The sequence below is a fragment of the Salmo salar genome, chromosome ssa29 (assembly GCF_905237065.1).
Source record: "Salmo salar chromosome ssa29, Ssal_v3.1, whole genome shotgun sequence".
NCBI classification, from domain to species: Eukaryota; Metazoa; Chordata; class Actinopteri; order Salmoniformes; family Salmonidae; genus Salmo; species Salmo salar.
The window spans coordinates 4,324,299-4,346,841 of record NC_059470.1 but is presented as its reverse complement, the minus strand read 5'-3'; the positions used below and the strand labels follow the sequence as shown (position 1 = coordinate 4,346,841).

At 42.0% G+C, this 22,543-nt stretch overlaps 1 protein-coding gene across 1 annotated transcript in view; it reads left to right on the top strand.

The window, feature by feature from the left end:
* Positions 1–22,543, top strand: part of LOC106590046 (cadherin-18) — a 390,157-nt gene that overhangs the window by 276,128 nt on the left and 91,486 nt on the right. The window contains exon 4 of the mRNA XM_045710800.1: positions 10,430–10,724. Within this exon, the coding sequence (XP_045566756.1) occupies positions 10,430–10,724 (295 nt within the window). The remainder of the gene's footprint in view (positions 1–10,429; positions 10,725–22,543) is intronic.

Below are 22,543 nucleotides of genomic sequence, written 5' to 3'. Positions count from 1 at the left end.
TTTAATAATTGTTTTATTTCACCTTTATTTAACCAGGTAGCCCAGTTGAGAACAAGTTCTCATTTACAACTGCGACCTGGCTATGATAAAGCAAAGCAGTGTGACAAAAACAACAACAGAGAGTTACACATGAAAAATGTACAGTCAATAACAGAAAAGAAAAATAGAAAAATCTATATACAGTGTGTGCAAATGTAGAAGAGTAGGGAGGTAGGCAATAAATAGGCCATAGAGGCGAAAATAATTACAATTTAGCATTAATACTGGAGTGATAGATGTGCAGATGGTGAATGTGCAAGTAGAGATACTGGGGTGCAAAAGAGCAAGAGTTTAAGTAATAATATGGGGATGAGTTAGTTGGGTGTGCTATTTACAGGTTGGCTGTTTACAGGTACAGTGATCGGTAAGCTGCTCAGACAGCTGATGCTTAAAGTTAGGGAGGGAGATATAAGTCTCCAGCTTCAGTGATTTTTACAAATTTGTTCCGGTCATTGGCAGCAGAGAACTGGAAGGAAAGGCAGCCAAAGGAAGTGTTGGCTTTGGTGATAACCAGTGCAATATACCTGTTGGAGCGCGTGCTACGGGTGGGTGTTGCTATGGTGACCATTGAACTGAGATAAGGCGGGGCTTTACCTGTCTTGACTTTGTCTCTGTGTACCCGTGCTTTATCTAGCTGTACCGCTGGCCATATCATGAATCTATCTAGACTTTGTCTATCTAGGGTTTGTCTGGGGATCTGAGTGCTCCAGCCGGTGACTTTGGTGCCCCGGAATTTTTTTATCCCATTAACACTCCAGAGTAATGCAATCCCTGTCCTGCAAACCACCAACATCCACCAGCCATGTGCCAGACAGTCATCCAATCGGCCTTAATAAACTCACCATAGAGGGAAAACTCACCATAAAGAGAAAAACACAATCCCTCCATCCTCTTACTCATAAAGTATGTCTGCGTACCAAATGGTGCCCTGACAGGCAGGCCCCCACACATCTCTCCATTCCCTCCCCTCTCTACAGGGCATTGCAGTAGTTTTCATCTGGCCTTCATTATTCCCGCACACACTGCACACACACACACACACACACACACACACACACACACACACACACACACACACACACACACACACACACACACACACACACACACACACACACACACACACACACACACACACACACACACACACGCGCAGTGGTGATGTATGTTCAGCTCGGCTCTTATCGGCAGGCCCGTTTCATGGATTGACAAAATTGACGCTAATTACATCCAAAAGGCGGAGAGTCAGGAACATTTCTGAGTGAATATCTTTAATGAACTATAAATAAATTATGGCTGACTGTACTGGAATCTAATGCATTAGAAGGCCTTCTCTGCATGGCGGTGCTGCCATAGCCAAAGAATTATGTCTGTAACAGCAGTGGTCTTCCTGGTAGGTTTAGTCTAGTTAGTTTCAGTATTGGCTATTTAATTTTATGTTATGACCTCGATGTCACTCTGGCTGTTCCTGACTACTGGAATTGTTGCCATAGCCCCAAAGGATTCTGTCTCTAACAACATAGATTGGTCTACCTTACAGGTTCAGCCTTGGTATTGACAGCCTACATTCATTTAACAAATGGCACCGGACTGGATGGCTGCCGTTTTACAGGCTCCTAACCAACTGTGCTATTTTGCTAGTTTTATTTTGCATTGTTTCTAACTTATTATGTACATAAAGTTGCTGCCACTGTCTCTTATGACCGAAAATATATTCTGGACATCAGAACAGCGATTAATCACCTCGAACTGGACAAAGATTTTTTCTTTAACGAGTCTGACGCGAAGGATATACTGCTTCCAGAGAACAGGTCCACATCCCCGTCATTCGCATGAAGAAAAGGCAGCAATACCGAGGGAGAAGGTCGGGATGCCTTGTTAGGATTCATAGGCGAGTGAGTAAATCACCATTACATCGGTTCTATTGGCCAACGTGCAGTCACTGGAAAACAAACTTGATGATCTACTGTCGAGAATGTCCTATCAACGGGACAATAAAAACTGAAATAACTTATATTTCACCAAGTCATGGCTGAATGACGACACGTATAATATAGAGCTGGCTGGTTTTTCTGTGTTTCGCCAGGACAGAGTAGCTACGAGGTATTGCTCAACTGAGGTAGAGTACCTCATGATAAGCTGTAGACCACACTATCTACCAAGAGAGTTCTCCATCTAAACTCAGCAAGAAAAGAAACGTTCCTTTTTCAGGACCCTGTCTTTCAAAGATAATTCGTAAAAATCCAAATTGCAAAAGGGTTTAAACACGGTTTCCCATGCTTGTTCAATGAACCATAAACAATTAATGAACATGCACCTGTGGAACGGTCGTTAAGACACTAACAGCTTACAGATGGTAGGCAATTTAAGACACTAAAGATTTAGGACACTAAAGAGGCCTTTCTACTGACTCTGAAAAACACCAAAAGAAAGATGCCCAGAGTCCCTGCTCATCTGTGTGAATGTGCCTTAGGCATGCTGCAAGGAGGCATGAGGACTGTAGATGTGGCCAGGGCAATACATTTCAATGTCCGTACTGTGAGACGCCTAAGACAGCACTACAGGGAGACAAGATGGACAGCTGTTCCTCCTCGCAGTGGCAGAACACGTGTAACAAAACCTGCATAGGATCGGTACGTCCGAACATCACACCTACAGGACAGGTACAGGATGACAACAACAACTGCCTAAGTTACACCAGGAACGCACAATCCCTCCATCAGTGCTCAGAGAGGCTCAGAGAGGCCTAAGGGCACACATCCACCGTCGCTGGACCAGACAGGACTGGCAAAAAGTCCTCTTCACTGACGAGTCACGGTTTTGTCTTGCCAGGGGTGATGGTCGGATTCGCGTTTATCGTTGAAGGAATGAGGGTTACACCGAAGCCTGTACTCTGGAGCGGGATCGATTTGGAGGTGGAGGGTCCGTCATGGTCTGGGGCGGTGTGTCACAGCATCATCGGACTGAGCTTGTTGTCATTGCAGGCAATCTCAACACTGTGCGTTACAGGGAAGACATACTCCTCCCTCATGTGGTACCCTTCCTGCAGGCTCATCCTGACATGACCCTCCAGCATGACAATGCCACCAGCCATACTGCTCGTTCTGTGCCTTGAATTCCTGCAAGACAGGAATGTCAGTGTTCTGCCATGGCCTGCCTAAGAGAGCCCGGATCTCTATCCATTGAGCACGTCTGGGACCTTTTGGATCGAAGGGTTAGGGCTAGGGCCATTCCCCCCGGAAATGTCCGGGAACTTGCAGGTGCCTTGGTGGAAGAACTGGCAAATCTGGTGCAGTCCATGAGGAGGAAATGCACTGCAGTACTTAATGCAGCTGGTGGCCACACCAGATACTGTTACTTTTGATTTTTACCCCCCCTTTGATCGGGGACACACTATTCCATTTCTGTTAGTCACATGTCTGTGAAACTTGTTCAGTTTATGTCTCAGATGTTGAATCTTGTTGTGTTCATACAAATATTTACACATGTTACGTTTGCTGAAAATTAACGCAGTTGACTGCGAGATGACATTCCTTTTTTTGCTGAGTTTAAATTATTCTTAGCTGTCTATATACCACCACAAACTGATGCTGGCACTAAGACCGCACTCAACAAGCTGTATAAGGCCATAAGCAAACAAGAAAATGCTCGTCCAGAAGTGGCGCTTCTAGGAGCCGGGGACTTTAATGCAGGCAAACTTAAATCCATTTTACCTGTGCAACCAGAGGAAAAAAAATCCTAGACCAACTTTACTCCACACACAGAGATGCATGCAAAGCTCTCCCTCGCCCTCCATTTGGCAGATCTGAGCATAATTATATCCTCCTGATTCCTGCTTACAAGCAAAACTTAAAGCAGGAAGTACCAGAGACTCGCTCAATACAGAAGTTGTCCGATGACACAGATGCTATGCTATTGGACTGTTTTTCTAGCACAGACTGGAATATGTTCTGTGAATCATCCAATGGCATTGAGGAGTATACCCCCTCAGTCATGGCCATATGAACATATCTCAACCAGAAGCCATGGATTACAGGCAACATCTAAAGGCTAGAGCTGCTGCTTTCAAGAAGTGGGACACTAATAAGAAATCCCACGCTTATAAGAAATCCCACTATGCCCTCAGACGAACCATCAAATAGGCAAAGCATCAATACAGGACTAAGATTGAATCCTACAACACCGGCTCTGACTTTCGTTGGATGTGGCAGGGCTTGCAAACTATTGGTCTACAAAGGGAAACCCAGCCGTGAGCTACCCAGTGACGCAAGCCTACCAGATGAGCTAAGTGCCTTTTATGCTTGCTTCGAGGCAAGCAACACTGAAGCATGCATGAGAGCCCCATCTGTTCCGGATGACTGTGATTACGCTCTCCATAGCCGATGTGAGCAAGACCTTTAATAACAAGGCCGCGTGGCCAGATGGATTACCAGGGCGTGTACTCAGGCAATGTGCGGACCAACTGGCAAGTGTCTTCACTGACATTTTCAACCTGTCGCTGACCAAGTCTGTAATACCCACGTTTCAAGCAGACCACCGTAGTCCCTGTGCCCAAGAATGTGAAGGAAACCTGCATAAATGACTACCGCCCCGTAGCACTCACGTCGGTAGCCATGAAGTTCTTTGAAAGGCTGGTCATGGCTCACATCAACACCATCATCCCAGAAACCCTAGACCCACTCTAATTCGCATACCACCCCAACAGATCCACAGACGATGCAATTTCATTCACACTCTTTACCGGCCTTTCTCACCTGGACAAACACTTTTGTGAGAATGCTGTTCATTGACTACAGCTCAGCGTTCAACACCATAGTGCCCGAAAAGATAATCACTAAGCTAAGGACCCTGGGACTAAACACTTCCCTCTGCAACTGGATCCAGGACTTCTTGACTGGCCACCACCAGGTGGTACGGGCAGGCATCAACACATCTGCCAGGCTGTTCCTCAACACTGGTTTCCCTCAGGGGTGCTTGCTTAGTCCCCTCCTGTACTCCCTGTTCACCCATGACTGTGTGGCCAGGCATGACTCCAACATTATCATTAAGTTTGATGATGACACAACAGTGTTAGGCCTGATCAACCGACAATGATGAGGCAGCCTATAGGGAGGTCAGAGACCTGTCAGTGTTGTATCAGGCCAACAACCTCTCTCTCGATGTGAGCAAGTCAAAGGAGATGATCTTGGAATACAGGAAAAGGAGGGCCGAACAAGCCCCCGTTTACATCAACAGGGTTGAAGTGGAGTGGGTTGAGAGTTTCAAGTTCCTTGGTGTCCACATCAGCAACAAACTATCAAGGTCCAAACATACCAAGACAGTTGTGTAGAGGGCACTACAAAACCTATTCCCCCTCAGGAGACTGAAAAGATTTGGCATCGGTCCCCAGATCCTCAAAAAGTTCTGCAGCTGCACCATCGAGAGCATCCTGGCTGGTTGCATCACCGCCTGGTATGGAAACTGCTCGGGATCTGAACGTAAGGTGCTACAGAGGGTAGTGTGTATGGCCCAATACATCACTGGGGCCAAGCTTCCTGCCATCTAGGACATATATACCAGGCGTTTTCAGGGAAGGCCCTTAAAATGGTCAAAGACCAACGTCATAGACTGTTCTCTCTGCTACCGCACGGCAGGTGGTAAACAGCACATTTTATTGTGTGCTTTGTATGGTTGGTGGGTTGTCATTACCTTAATCCTGATTCCTGATTAGGAGAGTAGAAACTCAATGGGAATTGGAACTTTGACTCCCTACCTAATTACAGGCTTTGAGGTTTACCAGAGAAAAGGACCATTTGCTCTCATCAAGAAGTAAGTTTTGCAATCAGCCAGCACCTTTTCAAGTTGGGATTCATTTGCAAGGCACAGTTTTGATTAGATTTGGCCCTGGCACCTTTTCACTGTTCAGTTTAATGCTGTCTAATACAGAAGGGAACAGGGGAGGGGGAAGTCCGTTTTCAGTAATGTCCCCTGCTGTTTTGTATTTGTTTAATTGAGATGATAATTTTGATTGAAATTCAGTAGCCTGTTATTGCCAGTGAAAATCGGCTGACAACTGGACCGTGACTCAGAAACACCCCTGAGGTGCTGTTCTGTATTCTGGATACCAATCTTTTTAGCTAACATTTACAAGGAGAGGAATGTAATAGCTGAATAGAGATGGCAACCAGGCTAGCTGTCCTGCGGGACTTTTATTTTTATTTATTTATTTTTATTTCACCTTTATTTAACCAGGTAGGCAAGTTGAGAATAGGTTCTCATTTGCAATTGCGACCTGACCAAGATAAAGCAAAGCAGTTTGACGCATACATCAACACAGAGTTACACATGGAATAAAACAAACATACAGTCAATAGTACAGTAGAAAAATAAGTCTATATACAATGTGAGCAAATGAGGTGAGATAAGGGAGGTAAAGGCAAAAAAGGCCATGGTGGCGAAGTACATACAATATAGCAAGTAAAACACTGGAATGGTAAATTTGCAGTGGAAGAAAGTGCAAAGTAGAAATAGAAATAATGGGGTGCAAAGGAGCAAAATAAATAAATACAGTAGGGGAAGGGGTAGTTGTTTGGGCTACATATAGATGGGCTATGTACAGGTGCAGTAATCTGTGAGCTGCTCTGACAGCTGGTGCTTAAAGCTAGTGAGGGAGATAAGTGTTTCCAGGTTCAGAGATTTTTGTAGTTCGTTCCAGTCATTGGCAGCAGAGAACTGGAAGGAGAGGCGGCCGAAGGAGGAATTGGCTTTGGGGGTGACCAGAGAGATATACCTGCTGGAGCACTTGCTACAGGTGGGTGCTGCTATGGTGACCAGCGAGCTGAGATACGGGGGGACTTTACCAAGCAGGGTCTTGTGGGTGACCTGGAGCCAGTGGGTTTGGCGACGAGTATGAAGCGAGGGCCAGCCAACGAGAGCGTACAGGCTACTGAAGTTCTTTGTCAGTACATTATATCACAAAGTATCACAGTCAACAAGGCTTGCTGCCTGACTGCAGAGCTGCCTGTCAGTCACTCTCTGGGAGTCTACCTCACATGCTCACTCACAGGGAGTCTACCTCATCAATAATGTCTTCCTCATACTGTATGCTCATTAATAGGTACCTCATGCTTCAACATAGCTACCTGATATGTTTATAATGCCTACCTTCAGTGGGTAGTGGAGGGTAAATGTAAGTAAATGACGTTTACCTGCATTTACCTATTTTCTTTTGCACGAGTATTTACATTGAAAATGTAGGGAGCGTTACTTTATTTTCAGGGAACAGCGATCAGCGTTTACCCAATTGTTTTACCACTACATCACTGGCTACCTATGCTCAGTGATGGTTGGGTATATACATCTGCGAAGCAATATGAAAATGGTGCTGCTAGGCTAGCATGAAGTATTATTTCTGTGAAGTCAAAATAACCTGTTAATGTGGCTAGCCCTTTGAGGTTTGACACATTAATTCATGTAGAAGATGAGAATGTAAATGGATGATTGAACTCTTCTGGCTTTGTTTGATCACTGTATGAATTCCACTGTGTTACCTTTCACTTTGTACTGTATATGCTCTGTAAATTCTAAGTTCTTTATCATGTGTTTGATGTACAGTTACAGTGTCCTGATTTGTTAAAGCACACTCTTATAAAAAAAGGTTCCTTATAGAACATAAATCACTTGCTTCATATACGGAACCCCTTAAAAGTTCTGTATAGAACCTTTTTATGAGTTCTTTTTCAGAACCCTAACGGTTCGACTTCACTGAACCAAAATTGTTCCATATAGAACCCTGCATGGTGCAATTTATGAGTCATGGCTACTACTAATATTTTTAGCTAAGAATATAAATTAATAAACAATTAAATAATGGACAAAAGAATATCAGAAAATATATTTTTTTATGTATTGTATATGCAAAGCTAGTTTGGAAATAGGCACTGGTGGCCAGGGAGGCAACTCTTTGTTTGAATGAAGGCCCACGTCAACTCTGCCTGACTTCATTAGAATACAATACAATAAAATACAATACAATGTTGTCCATTAGTTACACTGAACAACAAAAGTGTGTCTTCTGTCCCGTTCTCAACCCCCCCGAACAGCAGACCTCACACATACAATTGAAACAAGCACAGGTTCAAGCTGCAGTGCAACACCCCTGGATGGAGAGAATGTTTTAGGGTTAAGGGCATTGCTCAAGGGCCCAACGGTAAGGGAATGTTTTGTGGATGTAAACCCAGTTGTCAGATAAATTCTGCCTGTTTTTTCCAGCGCCCTCCCAGGATTCGAACCGGCCAAACATGAGATAATATTCATAAATAAGCATGAATTCATCTGCAAAAATGAAGCCAAAATGCAATGCAAACATATAATTATTATGATTTAGAAGAACAACTTACATGCAGTTGTTGTCAGCAGCAGCCGAAAGAGAGAGCCTCTGATAGTTCTGGGTTACTGCCAGACTGAGCAAAACATAGATAGTGTGTTAAAAGTAATGTAATGATTAATTAGGCTATTGAATCACCAAGACTTATTATGCATAATTTATTATAAGTAATTTATACAGTACACCCTCTGTCAGCAACAGTCTTCTAATGGCTTCATTGAACAGTTCCCTCAATTGACTCCACACTGAAATACTGAAATAAAAGTAACAGTTAGCTAATTGCCAATTTCAGGCTGGGTCTGTCGCTCCATTTGGTATATCCCAAAATTAAAAAAAATAATGTTTATTTGACAAAGTTAGCTGGCTAGCCTGTAAAGTGGCAAATTAAAGTAGCCTTGCTTTTTATTTTTAGCTAGCTACAAACATGCTCAAATTCTAAATACATTTCAAATGTATTTATCTAGCCTAGTTTATCATATGACTTTGGCGTCATATATATGAATTAAATAATCAACTTTACTTACAATGAAAAATAACATGCTTATTGGTAGGCAACTTGCAAGTTGGTTCAACCACCTTCCTCTTGCATCATCATACTGGAATGGCAGTTGTTTTTTTTAATCGGAATGGCAGTTACATTTAGAATTTTCTAAAAGGTTTATCTAAGAATGTATGCTTTATTAAACACATTATTTCCTCTTGCTTTCTAGCTAGCATTTAGTTTACAACAGCACAGGTTTCAATGAACCTTGCTGTTTGACACTCAGACCTCTGCAACAATGTTGCAAAATATGAATTTGATCTCCCCCTTGCCAAAGAGCGCTAACTGTGTCGGACGTCAGCTAGCCATTTTTCTAACCAGGCGAAATCATGCAGCAGCATCATTAATATGGCTATAAATGTCCATGGAAAACAGATGAAACAAAGTAAAAGGGAACATTGGCTGTCATTTCAGAGTTTGATGTGACTGGTTATTTTGTGTTGGCTGTTTTTTAAAATCCCCACTCTGGGGTATAAGGATAGAACCCGCAATGTTCTTTGCCTTCACTGGGTATATGCCGTGAGCTCCAAAAGTATTGGGACAGTGACCATTTTTTTTGTGGTTTTGCCTCTGTACTCCAGCACTCTGGATTTGAAATTATACAATAACTATAAGGTTAAATTGTAGAATGTCAGCTTTAATTTGAGTGCATTTTCATCCATTTTAACCATTTACAAATTACAAAACCTTTTGTACATAGTCCCTCCATTTTAGGGGACCCAACATATCGGGAAAATTCCCTTGTGTGTATTAAAGTAGTAAAAAGTTAAGTATTTGGTCCCATTTCCATAGCACACAATGACTATATCAAGCTTGTGACTCTACTGTACACATTTTTTTGGATGCATTTGCTTGTGGTTGTGGTTCAGATTATTTTCTGCTGAATAGAAATGAATGGTAAATAATATATTGTGTAATTTTGGAGTCACTTTTATTGTAAAGAAGAATAGAATATGTTTCTAAACACTTATACATTAATGTGGATGCTACCGGGATTACGGATACTCTTGAATTTATTTTTTATAATTATGAGTGGTGAGAGGTCTTTGGGGTATGATATTTGTGCATCTGTAACTTTCTCACTCATCATTATTAAAGATTTATTCAAGTGATTTCATCTTTAAAGAGTTTATAAGGATTTCACTAACCCCAAAAACTTGAATCTCAAAAAAGGCTGCCGTTTTAGGTGGTCACATTTCTAAATCCCAGGCTAAAGCTTTGAATATGACATTTGGAATGTGTTATATTGAAGACTCACAGGTTTGTTTATGTGTTCGCATACCAGCAGCCTACTTACAACGAATAGATTACGCTTCCTATGCTTTTCTACAGAACATCTCCATATTTTCTAATATTTTGAACTGAGATTTAGCACTTATTAAATATTTAAGTTTTAAACTTGCTATAACTTTAGGGTGTAACTTATTCAATAATGCTGGTTATGCAATAACCATATGATATTTTGTCTCTGGTTTCTCTTGCAGCTTCATTCCAACTCAGACAAAGGGGATGGCTCTGTAAGGTACATTCTGAGTGGGGAAGGCGCTGGGAGTATATTCATCATCAACGAGGTGACAGGAGATATTCATGCAACAGAAAGCCTGGACCGGGAGAGGAAAGCACACTACGTCCTCCACGCACAAGCCTTCGACCGCAACACTGAAAAGCCCCTGGAACCAAAGTCAGAATTCATCATCAAAGTCCAGGACATCAATGATAACGCCCCAACATTTCCAGATGGTCCTTTTGTAGCTGCTGTGCCTGAGATGTCTGGAGTGGGTAAGGACAGCCCAGTATTTTGTTACCTGCTAACAATTAGTTTACTTGAATTTGTAGTCTTCTTTACTAGATAAGAATTGGTAGCCATTTTGGCATTATAGGTGTGTAGCCTTTATCTAGGAATGCATTTTACCCAGAACATATCTAAGATTTAATTTAAAATTCACAACTTGTTATTATTTAAAATATTTATGTTTTATTCAGAAATCAACAGAATCTTAAGAAAGAGATTGTGATTCCAAAACGTCTGGCACAAGACCTCACACAGTGTTTAACAGACTGTAAAGTATTTTACCCGACTCAGCATATTAAAACCACTCTGACCCAGTTTCACTTCTACACAAAATCCATTCTTAAAAGCCCATACATAGTCATGTATTCATGTACAACAACAGGATTATAAATAAACAGAATAACAACAAAAAAATCCAGAAAAACGCATGTCAAAAATGTTATAAAATGATTTGCATTTTAATGAGGGAAATAAGTATTTGACCCCTCTGCAAAACATGACTTAGTACTTGGTGGCAAAACCATTGTTGGCAATCAGAGATCAGACGTTTCTTGTAGTTGGCCATCAGGTTTGCACACACCTCAGGAGGGATTTTGTCCCACTCCTCTATTCAGATCTTCTCCAAGTCATTAAGGTTTCAAGGCTGACGTTTGGCAACTCGAACCTTCAGCTCCCTCCACAGATTTTCTATGGGATTAAGGTCTGGAGACTGGCTAGGCCACTCCAGGACCTTAATGTGCTTCTTCTTGAGCCACTCCTTTGTTGCCTTGGCCGTGTGTTTTGGGTCATTGTCATGCTGGAATACCCATCCACAACCCATTTCCAATGCCCTGGCTGAGGGAAGGAGGTACTCACCCATGATTTGATGGTACATGGCCCCGTCCATCGTCCCTTTGATGCGGTGAAGTTGTCCTGTCCCCTTAGCAGAAAAACACCACCAAAGCATAATGTTTCCACCTCCATGTTTGACGGTGGGGATGGTGTTCTTGGGGTCATAGGCAGCATTCCTCCTCCTCCAAACACGGCGAGTTGAGTTGATGCCAAAGAGCTCCATTTTGGTCTCATCTGACCACAACACTTTCACCCAGTTGTCCTCTGAATCATTCAGATGTTCATTGGCAAACTTCAGACGGGCATGATATGTGCTTTCTTGAGCAGGGGGACCTTCCGGGTGCTGCAGGATTTCAGTCCTTCACGGCGTAGTGTGTTACCAATTGTTTTCTTGGTGACTATGGTCCCAGCTGCCTTGAGATCATTGACAAGATCATCCCGTGTAGTTCTGGGCTGATTCCTCACCGTTCTCATGATCATTGCAACTCCACGAGGTGAGATCTTGCATGGAGCCCCAGGCCGAGGGAGATTGACAGTTCTTTTGTGTTTCTTCCATTTGCCAATAATCACACCAACTGTTGTCACCTTCTCACCAAGCTGCTTGGCGATGGTCTTGTAGCCCATTCCAGCCTTGTGTAGGTCTACAATCTTGTCCCTGACATCCTTGGAGAGCTCTTTGGTCTTGGCCATGGTGGAGAGTTTGGAATCTGATTGATTGATTGCTTCTGTGGACAGGTGTCTTTTATACAGGTAACAAACTGAGATTAGGAGCACTTCCTTTAAGAGTGTGCTCCTAATCTCAGCTCGTTACCTGTATGAAAGACACCTGGGAGCTTTGTCTTTCTAATTGAGAGGGGGTTAAATACTTATTTCCCTCATTAAAATGCAAATCAATTTCTAACATTTTTGACATGCGTTTTTCTGGATTTTTTTGTTGTTATTCTGTCTCTCACTGTTCAAATAAACCTGCCATTCAAATTATAGACTGATCATTTCTTTGTCAGTGGGCAAACGTACAAAATCAGCAGGGGATCAAATACTTTTTTCCTCACTGTAGGTCTTGAAATACATCCTCAGGTACACCTTCAATTGACTCAAATGATGTCAATCAGCCTATCAGAAGCTTCTAAAGCCATGACATAATTTTCTGGAATTTTTCAAGCTGTTTAAAGGCACAGTCAACTTAGTGTAAGTGAACTTCTGACCCACTGGAATTGTGAAACAGTGAATTGTAATTGAAATAATCTGTCTGTTAACAATTGTTGGAAAAATGACTTGTGTCATGCACAAAGTAGATGTCCTGTCCGACTTGCCAAAACTATAGTTTGTTAGCAAGAAATTTGTGGAGTGGTTGAAAAATTTGTTTTAATGACTCCAAGCTAAGTGTATGTAAACTTACGACTTCAACTGTATTGAGTTGCTTAGATATTTTTTATTTGACTCTCAAAAGTTTGTTGTTTCCTGGAAAAACTTCAACAATGCCAGCCATACAGATGGCAAGACCCTACAAAATGTAGATTCAATCAACATTGATTGCCTGAGGGGAAGAATCATGGATCAAAAAAGGGAAAATAATAACCTGTTTTCCTCTCGCATCTGCCCCCTCCTTTTGCTTGTATCCATTAAAGCCATTCGTCTTCAGCCTGCTGGTGTCAAATCGGCTGTAACAATCAACAGTCCTCACACTCCACAGCACTAATCCGCCTGCGTTTGTCAATACCAATGCTCTCTAGCCCAGGATGGGTCTTGGAGTATGGCGGCTAATTGCCCGTGATGTTCCTTTTTCCTAAATTGATTAGCTGGGCACGTGCCAGGGTATTCTAATGTTACCATTTCATTACTCAGAATTGAACTGCAGAAATCACATTTTTGAGAATCACATGAAAGGGGAATACATGTTCTACTTGTCTACTTGACAATGGTCTCTGACATACACTCCTGCTTGAACATTTTTAAATGGACATCAGGAGGTGTGCATTTCTCTCATTTTTGCTCACTCTCTCTCACTGTGTTTCTCTCTCGCTCTCTCTCTCACTGTGTTTCTCTAATTTTCTCTCTTGCTGTGTTTCTCTCTCTCACTGTGTTTTTCTCTCTCTCTCTGTTTCTCTCTCTCATGTGGTGTTTCTCTCTCGCTGTGTTTCTCTCTCTCCCGCGGTGTTTCTCTCTCTTGCTGTGTTTCTCTCTCTCTCTCGCTGTGTTTCTCCCTCTCTCTCTCTGCATTTCTCTCTCTCTCTCGCTGTGTTTCTCTCTCTCTCTCTTGCTGTGTTTCTCTCTCTCTCACTCTCTCGCTGTGTTACTCTCTGTCTCTCTCTCTCACTGTGTTTCTCTCTCTCTCTCGCTGTTTTTCTCTGTCTCTCGCATGTTTCTTTCTCTCGCTGTGTTTCTCTCTATCTCTCTCTCTCGCTGTATTTCTCTCTCTTTCACTGTTTCTCTCTCTCGATATGTTTCTCTCTCTCTTTTTCGCTGTGTTACTCTCTCTCTATCTCTCTCTCTCGCTGTATTTCTCTCTCTCTTTCAATGTGTTACTCTCTCTCGCTATGTTTCTCTCTCTCTTTCTCGCTGTGTTTCACTCTCTCGCTCGCTGTGTTTCTCTCTCGCTCAAATTTTTCAAATTCAAATTCAAGCTGCTTTATTGGCATGAAAAACATTGTGTCAATATTGCCAAAGCAACAATGTATACAATACACATTGTAATAAAATTATAAACAATAACAAATAATAATATAAAATGGCAGTAAATAATAATACAAAATTAAATACAAAAATAATAACAATAAAATGGTAACAGTCAATAGTAGAATGTAATGTAATAAATATAAAAATATAAATATGGAAAATGAAACTATAACTAACTTATAACTAAATAACGGTCATCTTCACCGTTACATCAGTACTACAACTACCATCATCATCATTACTACTACTACTACCACCACCATCACTAAACTGCTATCATTACCATCCCCACCCATACCACTACTATTTGGAATGATAAACAACAATAGTAATAACAATAATATTAATAACAATAATAGTAATAATAAGTAAGTTATTATTCAGTGTCTCTCAGGTTATGGCAGGCAAATACATATTTGGCTGCAAGAGGAGCCATTGCTCCTTCGCCCATGAGTATTTTTAGTTTTTCCTCTGGGTTTAATAAGTTCAAATTTGGAATAAATGTAGTCATTTCTGTGAATAATGAATCTCTTTGTGAGGAATATTTATCACAGTAAAGGAGAAAGTGCATCTCTGTCTCTACCTCCCCTGTCGTGCAGTGACCACATACACGCTCCTCTTTGGGTAGCCATGTCCTTTTATGTCTGCCGGTTTCTATTGCCAATTGCTGGTCACTCAGCCTGTACTTGGTATGGATCTGTCTCTGCTTCGTATCTCTGACAGAGTAGAGATAATCAGCCAATTCATATTCTCTGTTTAGGGTGAGATAGCAATTTAGTCGGGTTTGGGATTTTGTTTCGTTTTTCCAATGTTGTAAATATGAGTCCTTTGATTGGTTCATGATTTTGTTAATTGGAATTATTTATTTTGAAGCACTGCTGGTGTCAGCTTGGTTGGTTAGGTCCAACACCAGCTGACTGAGAGGGCTCGTTTCTGGGCTCAGCTCTTGGGTTTGAAGTGCTTTAAATTGCAGACTTTAATTTGGACTTGAATTTAGATGTAGCCAGAATTTTAATGATCTTTTATGTATTTCATTACTCCTGGAAAGTGGCCCAATTCTGCCCTAAATGCATTAGTTGGTGTATTTCGCTGGACTTGCAGAATTTTCCAACAGAATTCTGCATGTAGGGCTTCAATTGGATGTTTTTCCCACATTTTAAAGTCCAGTTTATTGAGAGGCCCCCAAACCTCACTTCCGTAAAGAGCCTATTGGTAGGATTACACTGTCAAATATTTTGGTCCAAATTCTAATTGGGATGTTGATTTTGAAATATGTTATTTTTATTGCATACAATGCTCTGGGGGCTTTTTCTTTGAGTGCATTCACTGCCATATTAAAGTTCTCTCTGTCTCTCTCTCTCACTATGTTTCTGTCTCTCTCGCTGTGTTCTCTCTCTCTCTCGCATGTTTCTCTCTCTCGCTGTGTTACTCTATCTCTATCTCTCTCTCTCTGTGTTTCTCTCTCTCGCTTTGTTTCTCTCTCACTGTGTTTCTCTCTCTTGCTCTCTCGCTGGGTTTCCCTCTTTCGCTTTGTTTCTCTCCCTCTCTTGCTTTGTTTCTCTCTCTCTCGCTGTGTTTCTCTCACTCTATCGCTGGGTTTCTCTCTCGCTTTGTTTCTCTCCCTCTCTTGCTGTGTTTCTCTCTATTGCTGGGTTTCTCTCTCCTGCTGTGTTTCTCTCCCTCTCTGTGTTTCTCTCTCTCTCTCTCTCTCTCTCATTATCTTTTTCTCTCTCTCTTTCTCTTGCTTTGTTTCTCTCTCTCTGGCTGTGTTTATCTCTCTCTATCTGTGTTTCTCTCACTATATCCCTGTGTTTCTCTCTCTCACTATGTTTCTCTCTCTCACTCGCTGTCTTTTTCTCTCGCTCGCTGTGTTTCTCTCTCTCTGTCTCGCTGTGTTTCTCTCATTCTATCTCGCGGTGTTTCTCCTGCTCTCTCACTGTGTTTCTCTTGCTCTGTCTCTCCCTGTTTCTCTCTCTCGCTGTGTTTCCCTCTCTCTTTCTCGCTGTGTTTCTCTCTCGCTCTGTTTCTTTCTCTTTCTCACTGTGTTTCTCTCTCTCTCTCTCTCTGTTTTTATCTCTCTCTCTCACTGTGTTTCTCTCTCTCTCTCGCTGTGTTTCTCTCTCTCTCTCGTGCTCTCTCGCTCAGTTTCTCTCTCTCACTGTGTTTCTCTTGCTGTGTTTCTCTCTCTCTCCCTCGCTGGGTTTCTCTCTCCCTTCTCTCTCTCTCGTTGGGTTTCTCTCTTACTCTCTCATTGTGTTTTTCTTTCTCTCTCTGCGTTTCTCTCTCCCGCTGTGTTTCTCTCTCTCACCATGTCTCTCTCTCATTCTCTCTCTCACTTTGTTTCCCCTCTCTCTCTCACTGTGTTTCCCTCTATCTCTCTCTCTCTCTCTCACACAGTGTTTCTGTCTCTCTCGCTGTTTCTCTTTCTCTCGCTAAGTTACTCTTTCTCTCTCTCTCCCCGTGTTTCTCTCTCAACATTGTGTTTCTCTCTCTCTCGCTGGGTTTCTCACTCTCGTTCTCTCTCGCTGTGTTCCTCTTCCTCTCTTGCTTTGTTTCACTCTCACTCTTTCTTTCTCTCTCGCTGTGTTTCTCTCTCTCTCTCTTGTTGTGTTTCTCTCTCTGTCTTTCTCTGGGTTTAACTCTCCCGCTGTGTTTCTCTCTCTGTGTTTCTCTCTCTCATTCTGTTTCTCTCTCTCTCTCGCAGTGTTTCTCTCGCTCTCTATCACTGTGTTTCTATCTTGCATGTTTCTCTCTCTTTCTCTATGTGTTTCTCTCCCTCTCTCGCTGTGTTTCTCTCTCATTCTCTGTCTCACTGTGTTCCCCTCTCTTGCTGTTTCTCTCTCTCTTGCTGTGTTTCTCTCTCGCTGTGTTTCTCTCTCTCTCTCACTGTGTATCTCTCTCTCTCACTGTGTTTCTCTCACTCACTGTGTTTCTCTCACTCTCTCTCTCTCACTGTGTTTCTCTCTCTCTATCGCTGTTTCTTTCTTGCTGTGTTTCTCTCTCTCTTGTTGTGTTTCTCTCTCGCTCGCTTTGTTTCACGCTCTCTCGCTGTGATTCTCTCTCTCTGTGTTACTCTCTCTCTCACTGTGTTTCTCTCTCTCTCACTGTGTTTCTCTCTCTTGCTGTGTTTCTCTCTCTCAATGGGTTTCTCTCTCCCACTGTTCTCTCTCGCTGTGTTTCTCTCTCCTGCTGTGTTTCTCTCTCTCACTGTGGTTCTCTCTCTCTCACTATACTTTTCTCTCGCTCTTACTCTCGCTGTTTCTTTCTCTTTCTCTAATGTGGTTCTCTCTCTCTCACTATACTTTTCTCTCTCTCTTACTCTCGCTGTTTCTCTCTCTTTCTCTGTGTTTCTCTTTCTCTAGCACGAGAGAGAAACACAGCGAGAGAGAAACACTCGCTAGCTGTGTTTCTCTCTCTCTCTCGCTGTGTTTCTCTCTTGTGCTCTCTCACTGTGTTTCTCTCCTTCTCTTAACTGTTTCTATCTCTCTCTGTGTGTTTCTCTCCCTCACTGTGTTTCTGTCTACTCACTGTTTCTCTCTCTCTCTCGCTGTGTTTCTCTCTCTCTCGCATGTTTCTCTCGCTCGCCGTGTTTATCTCTCTCTTGCTGTGTTTCTCTCTCTCTCTCGCTGTGTTTCTCTCTCTCTCGCTGTGTTTCTCTCTCTTGCGTGCTCTATAGCTGGGTTTCTCTCTCTCTCGCTGTGTTTCTATTTTTCTCTTGCTGTGTTTCTCTCTCACTCTCTCGCTGTGTTTCTCTCTCTCCCTCTCTCTCTTGCTGTGTTTATCTCTCTCGCTGTGTTTCTCTCTATTTCCACAGCTGGCTGGAATCTTGTAGTTAAATAGGTGTAAAATCTGAGGGTGTTCTTATCCAATAAATATGGAACTCTGACATTCATTGGTTGTATTGTTCAATTATATTTGTTCTGTTCTAGAACGCTTAGATATAAAATAGAATTCAAGTCCTCAATATGAAAGATGGAACACAAATTTGTGTTTCTCTCTCTCTCTCTCTCTCTCTCTCTCTCTCTCTCTCTCTCTCTCTCTCTCTCGCTGTCTCTCGCTGTCTCTGTCTCTTGCTGTCTCGCTCTCTCTCAATGTCTTTCTCTCGCTTGTTTATCTTTATTTCTCGCTGTATTTATCTCTCTCTCGCTATGTTTATCTCTCTCGCTATGTTTATCTCTCTCTCTCGCTATGTTTATCTCTCTCTCTCGCTATGTTTATCTCTCTCTCACTATGTTTATCTCTCTCTCGCTATGTTTCTCTCTCTCTCCCTGTGTTTCTCTCTCTCTCGCTGTGTTTCTCTCTCTTGTGCGCTCTCTCGCTGGATTTCTCTCTCTCGCTCTGTGATTCTCTCTCGCACTGTGTTTCTCTCTCTCTCTTGCTGTTTCTCTCTCTCTCTCTTGCTGTGTTTCTCTCTCTCTCGCAGTGTTTCTCTCTCTCTCTCTTGCTGTATTTTTCTCTCTCTTGCTGTGTTTCTCTCTCCGTCTCTCGCTGGGGTTCTCTCTCCCACTGTGTTTCTCTCTCTCTCTCTCTCTGTTTCTCTTTCTCTCGCTGTGTTTCTCTCTTTCTTTCTCTCGCTGTTTCTCTCTCTCTCGCTGTGTTTCTCTCATTCTCTCTCGCTGTGTTTCTATCTTGCTGTGTTTCTCTCTCTCTCGCTGTCTTTCTCTCTCGCTGTGTTTCTCTCTCTCTCCCGCTGTCTCTCTCTTGCTGTCTTTCTCTCTCTCTCTCTCTCTCTCGCTGTCTTTCTCTCTCTCTCTCTTGCTATGTTTCTCTCGCTGTGTTTCTCTCTCTCTCGCTGTCTTTCTCTCTCTCTCTCGCTGTCTTTCTCTCTCTCTCTCGCTGTCTTTCTCTCTCTCTCTCGCTGTCTCTCTTTCTCGCTGTCTCTCTCTCTCGCTGTCTCTCTCTCTGTGTTTCTCTCTCTCTCTCTCTCTCTCTCTCTCTCTCTCTCTCTGCTGTCTCTCTCTCTGTGTTCTCTCTCTCTCTCTCTCTCTCTCTCTCTCTCTCGCTGTCTCTCTCTCTCTCTCTCTCTCTCTCTCTCTTCTCCACAGCTGGCTGGAATCTTGTTGTTAAATAGGTGTAAAATCTGAGGGTGTTTTTATCCAATAAATATTTAACTCTGACATTCATTGGTTGTGTTGTTCAATTCTATTTGTTCTGTTCTAGAATGTTTAGATATAAAATAGAATTCAAGTCCCCAATATGAAAGATGGAACACAAATGTCAACCCTCTACCCATTCCTTAATCTAAACCTATGCCAAATGAGAAATGGGGATCCCTACATTTGCTGTCACCCATCATAAAATACAGATCAATGCTACTAAACAGGACCTGGCAAGGAGAAAGTAATTTTTTGAACTATGCAGTGGATTTGCATGAATTTTAATGAGCATGGCCTTATTTCTATTACAGCATATTGGATGACTGTCATTTATATTCCATTCAACCACTTTTATATCAGCCAATTTGTATTCCTTTGCGTATCTATGTGTTCTCCTCCTCTCACAGTTTTCCCTTCGCTTGTAGACTTTAATGCACAACACATCAGCTGTATGTGACCAGGCGAAAAAACCTTTCCAAGCCAAACCATATCATAACCGCTACACACAGCCTACACCATTGTTACCATATTAGCTAAAGTAACGTCATAGTGAACATAGCTAATAGAACTAACGAGTTAGTAAACCCACTACATTAATTCAGTAACATTACAGTGGACAGTCAGGAAGCAGTTTAGCCTCTCTGGGCTAGGCGGGACGAATTCGTCCCACCTACGCAACAGCCAGTGTAATCCAGTGGCGCGATTTTCAAATACCTTAAAAATCCTATTACTTCAATTTCTCAAACATATGACTATTTTACAGCTATTTAAAGACAAGACTCTCGTTAATCTAACCACACTGTCCGATTTCAAAAAGGCTTTACAACGAAAGCAAAACATTAGATTATGTCAGCAGAGTACCCAGCCAGAAATAATCAGACACCCATTTTTCAAGCTAGCATATAATGTCACAAAAACCCAGAAGACAGCTAAATGCAGCACTAACCTTTGATGATCTTCATCAAATGACAACCCTAGGACATTATGTTATACAATACATGCATGTTTTGATCAATCAAGTTCATATTTATATCAAAAACCAGCTTTTTACATTAGCATGTGACGTTCAGAACTAGCATACTTCCGGGGAATTTACTAACAATTTACTAAATTACTCACGATAAACGTTCACAAAAAGCATAACAATTATTTTAAGAATTATAGATACAGAACTCCTCTATGCACTCGATATGTCCGATTTTAAAATAGCTTTTTGGTGAAAGCACATTTTGCAATATTCTAAGTATATAGCCCAGACATCACGGGCTAGCTATTTAGACACCCGGCAAGTTTAGCCTTCACCAAAATCAGATTTACTATAACAAAAATGTTATTACCTTTGTTGTCTTCGTCAGAATGCACTCCCAGGACTTCTACTTCAATAACAAATGTTGGTTTGGTCCCAAATAATCCATCGTTATATCCAAATAGCGGCGTTTTGTTCGTGCGTTCCAGACACTATCCGAATGGTAAATCAGGGTTACGAGCATGGCACAATTCGTGACAAGAAATTTCTAAATATTCCATTACCGTACTTCGAAGCATGTCAACCGCTGTTTAAAATCAATTTTTATGCAATTTATCTCGTAAAAAAAGCGATAATATTCCGACCGGGAATCTCCTTTTCGGTAAACAGAGGAAAAAACACAAAGACGTGGGCGGCCAGTGCATGCGCCTAAGCCCACTGTCCCTTGATCGGCCACTTGAGGAAGGCGATAATGTGTTTCAGCCTGGGGCTGGAATGACGACATTCAGGTTTTTCCCGGGCTCTGAGATCCTATTGGAGCCGTGGGAAGTGTCACGTTACCGCAGAGATCCTAAGTTTTGGAAAGAGATGTCAAAGAAAGACAATAAATGGTCAGACAGGCCACTTCCTGTAAAGGAATCTCTCAGGTTTTGACCTGCCATTTGAGTTCTGTTGTACTCACAGACACCATTCAAACAGTTTTAGAAACTTTGGAGTGTTTTCTATCCAAAGCCAATAATTATATGCATATTCTAGTTACTGGCCAGGAGTAGTAACCAGATTAAATCGGGTACGTTTTTTATCCAGCCGTGTCAATACTGCCCCCTAGCCCTAACAGGTTAGCACTTACACCAGCAGGCCCCGGTGGCAATACATTTATAAAACCAAAAGCTTACCTTGACTTGGAAGAGTTCCAGTGTTGTGTTGGATAACCATAGCCAGCTAGCTAACATAGCATCCCTCTGTTTGAGCAGGGTGTTTGAATAGTTAAACTAAGCTGCATTTGCTAGCTAAGTAAAACTGAAAAAAATACAATCTCTCTCTTGCTTCTCATTCATTTTGAAAGACATGTATTTGTTCAAAACTGTTCAAAAATTGTCTTGCTCTCCCTTTGAGTCAACTACTCACCACATTTTATGCACTGCAGTGCTAGCTAGCTGTAGCTTGTGCTTTCAGTACTAGATTTGTTCTCTGATCCTTTGATTGGGTTGACAACATGTCAGTTCATGCTGCAAGAGCTCTGATAGGTTGGAGGACGTCCTCCGGAAGTTGTCATAATTACTGTGTAAGACTATGGAAGGGGGTGAGAACCATGAGCCTCCTAGGTTTTGTATTAAAGTCAATGTACCGAGAGGAGGACGGAACCTAGCTGTCCTCCGGCTACGCCATGGTGCTACCCTACAGAGTGCTGTTGAGGCTACTGTAGACCTTCATTGCAAAACAGTGTGTTTAAAAAAATGTTTGGTGACATGTGAACATATTTAGTGTAGTTTTATCTAAAAAGGATAACTTTTTTAATGTTTTACCATTTGTATTTTTATGAAGTTCCCTTCCTCCTCTGAGGAACCTCCACTAATGAAAACGAGATGTCGTTTTACAAGTGTATTAAAATGTACATTTCTACCTGTCAGTTGCACTAGGATTACCCCTTCTATCTTCTAAGACAATCATCAGTCTGAAATCTTCAGGAAACATCGCCTCAGCACTTACTGCTCTCATAAAACTTTCATAATACGCTTGTTCCAGGTTTTGACAACAAAGGGCTGTAGAATAGTTTTAAGGTGAGGCAAATATAGATCCCGTTGCTGCACCACGTTTGATATTATGTCGTAATCTACAACAATAAAAAGCTGGTGATCATCTGAAACATCATTTAATTTGTAGTCATGCAATTGTAAAATGCCTGTTGTGACTATTCCACTAGGCAGATTCAAAATACTCTGTGCTCAGTCGATAA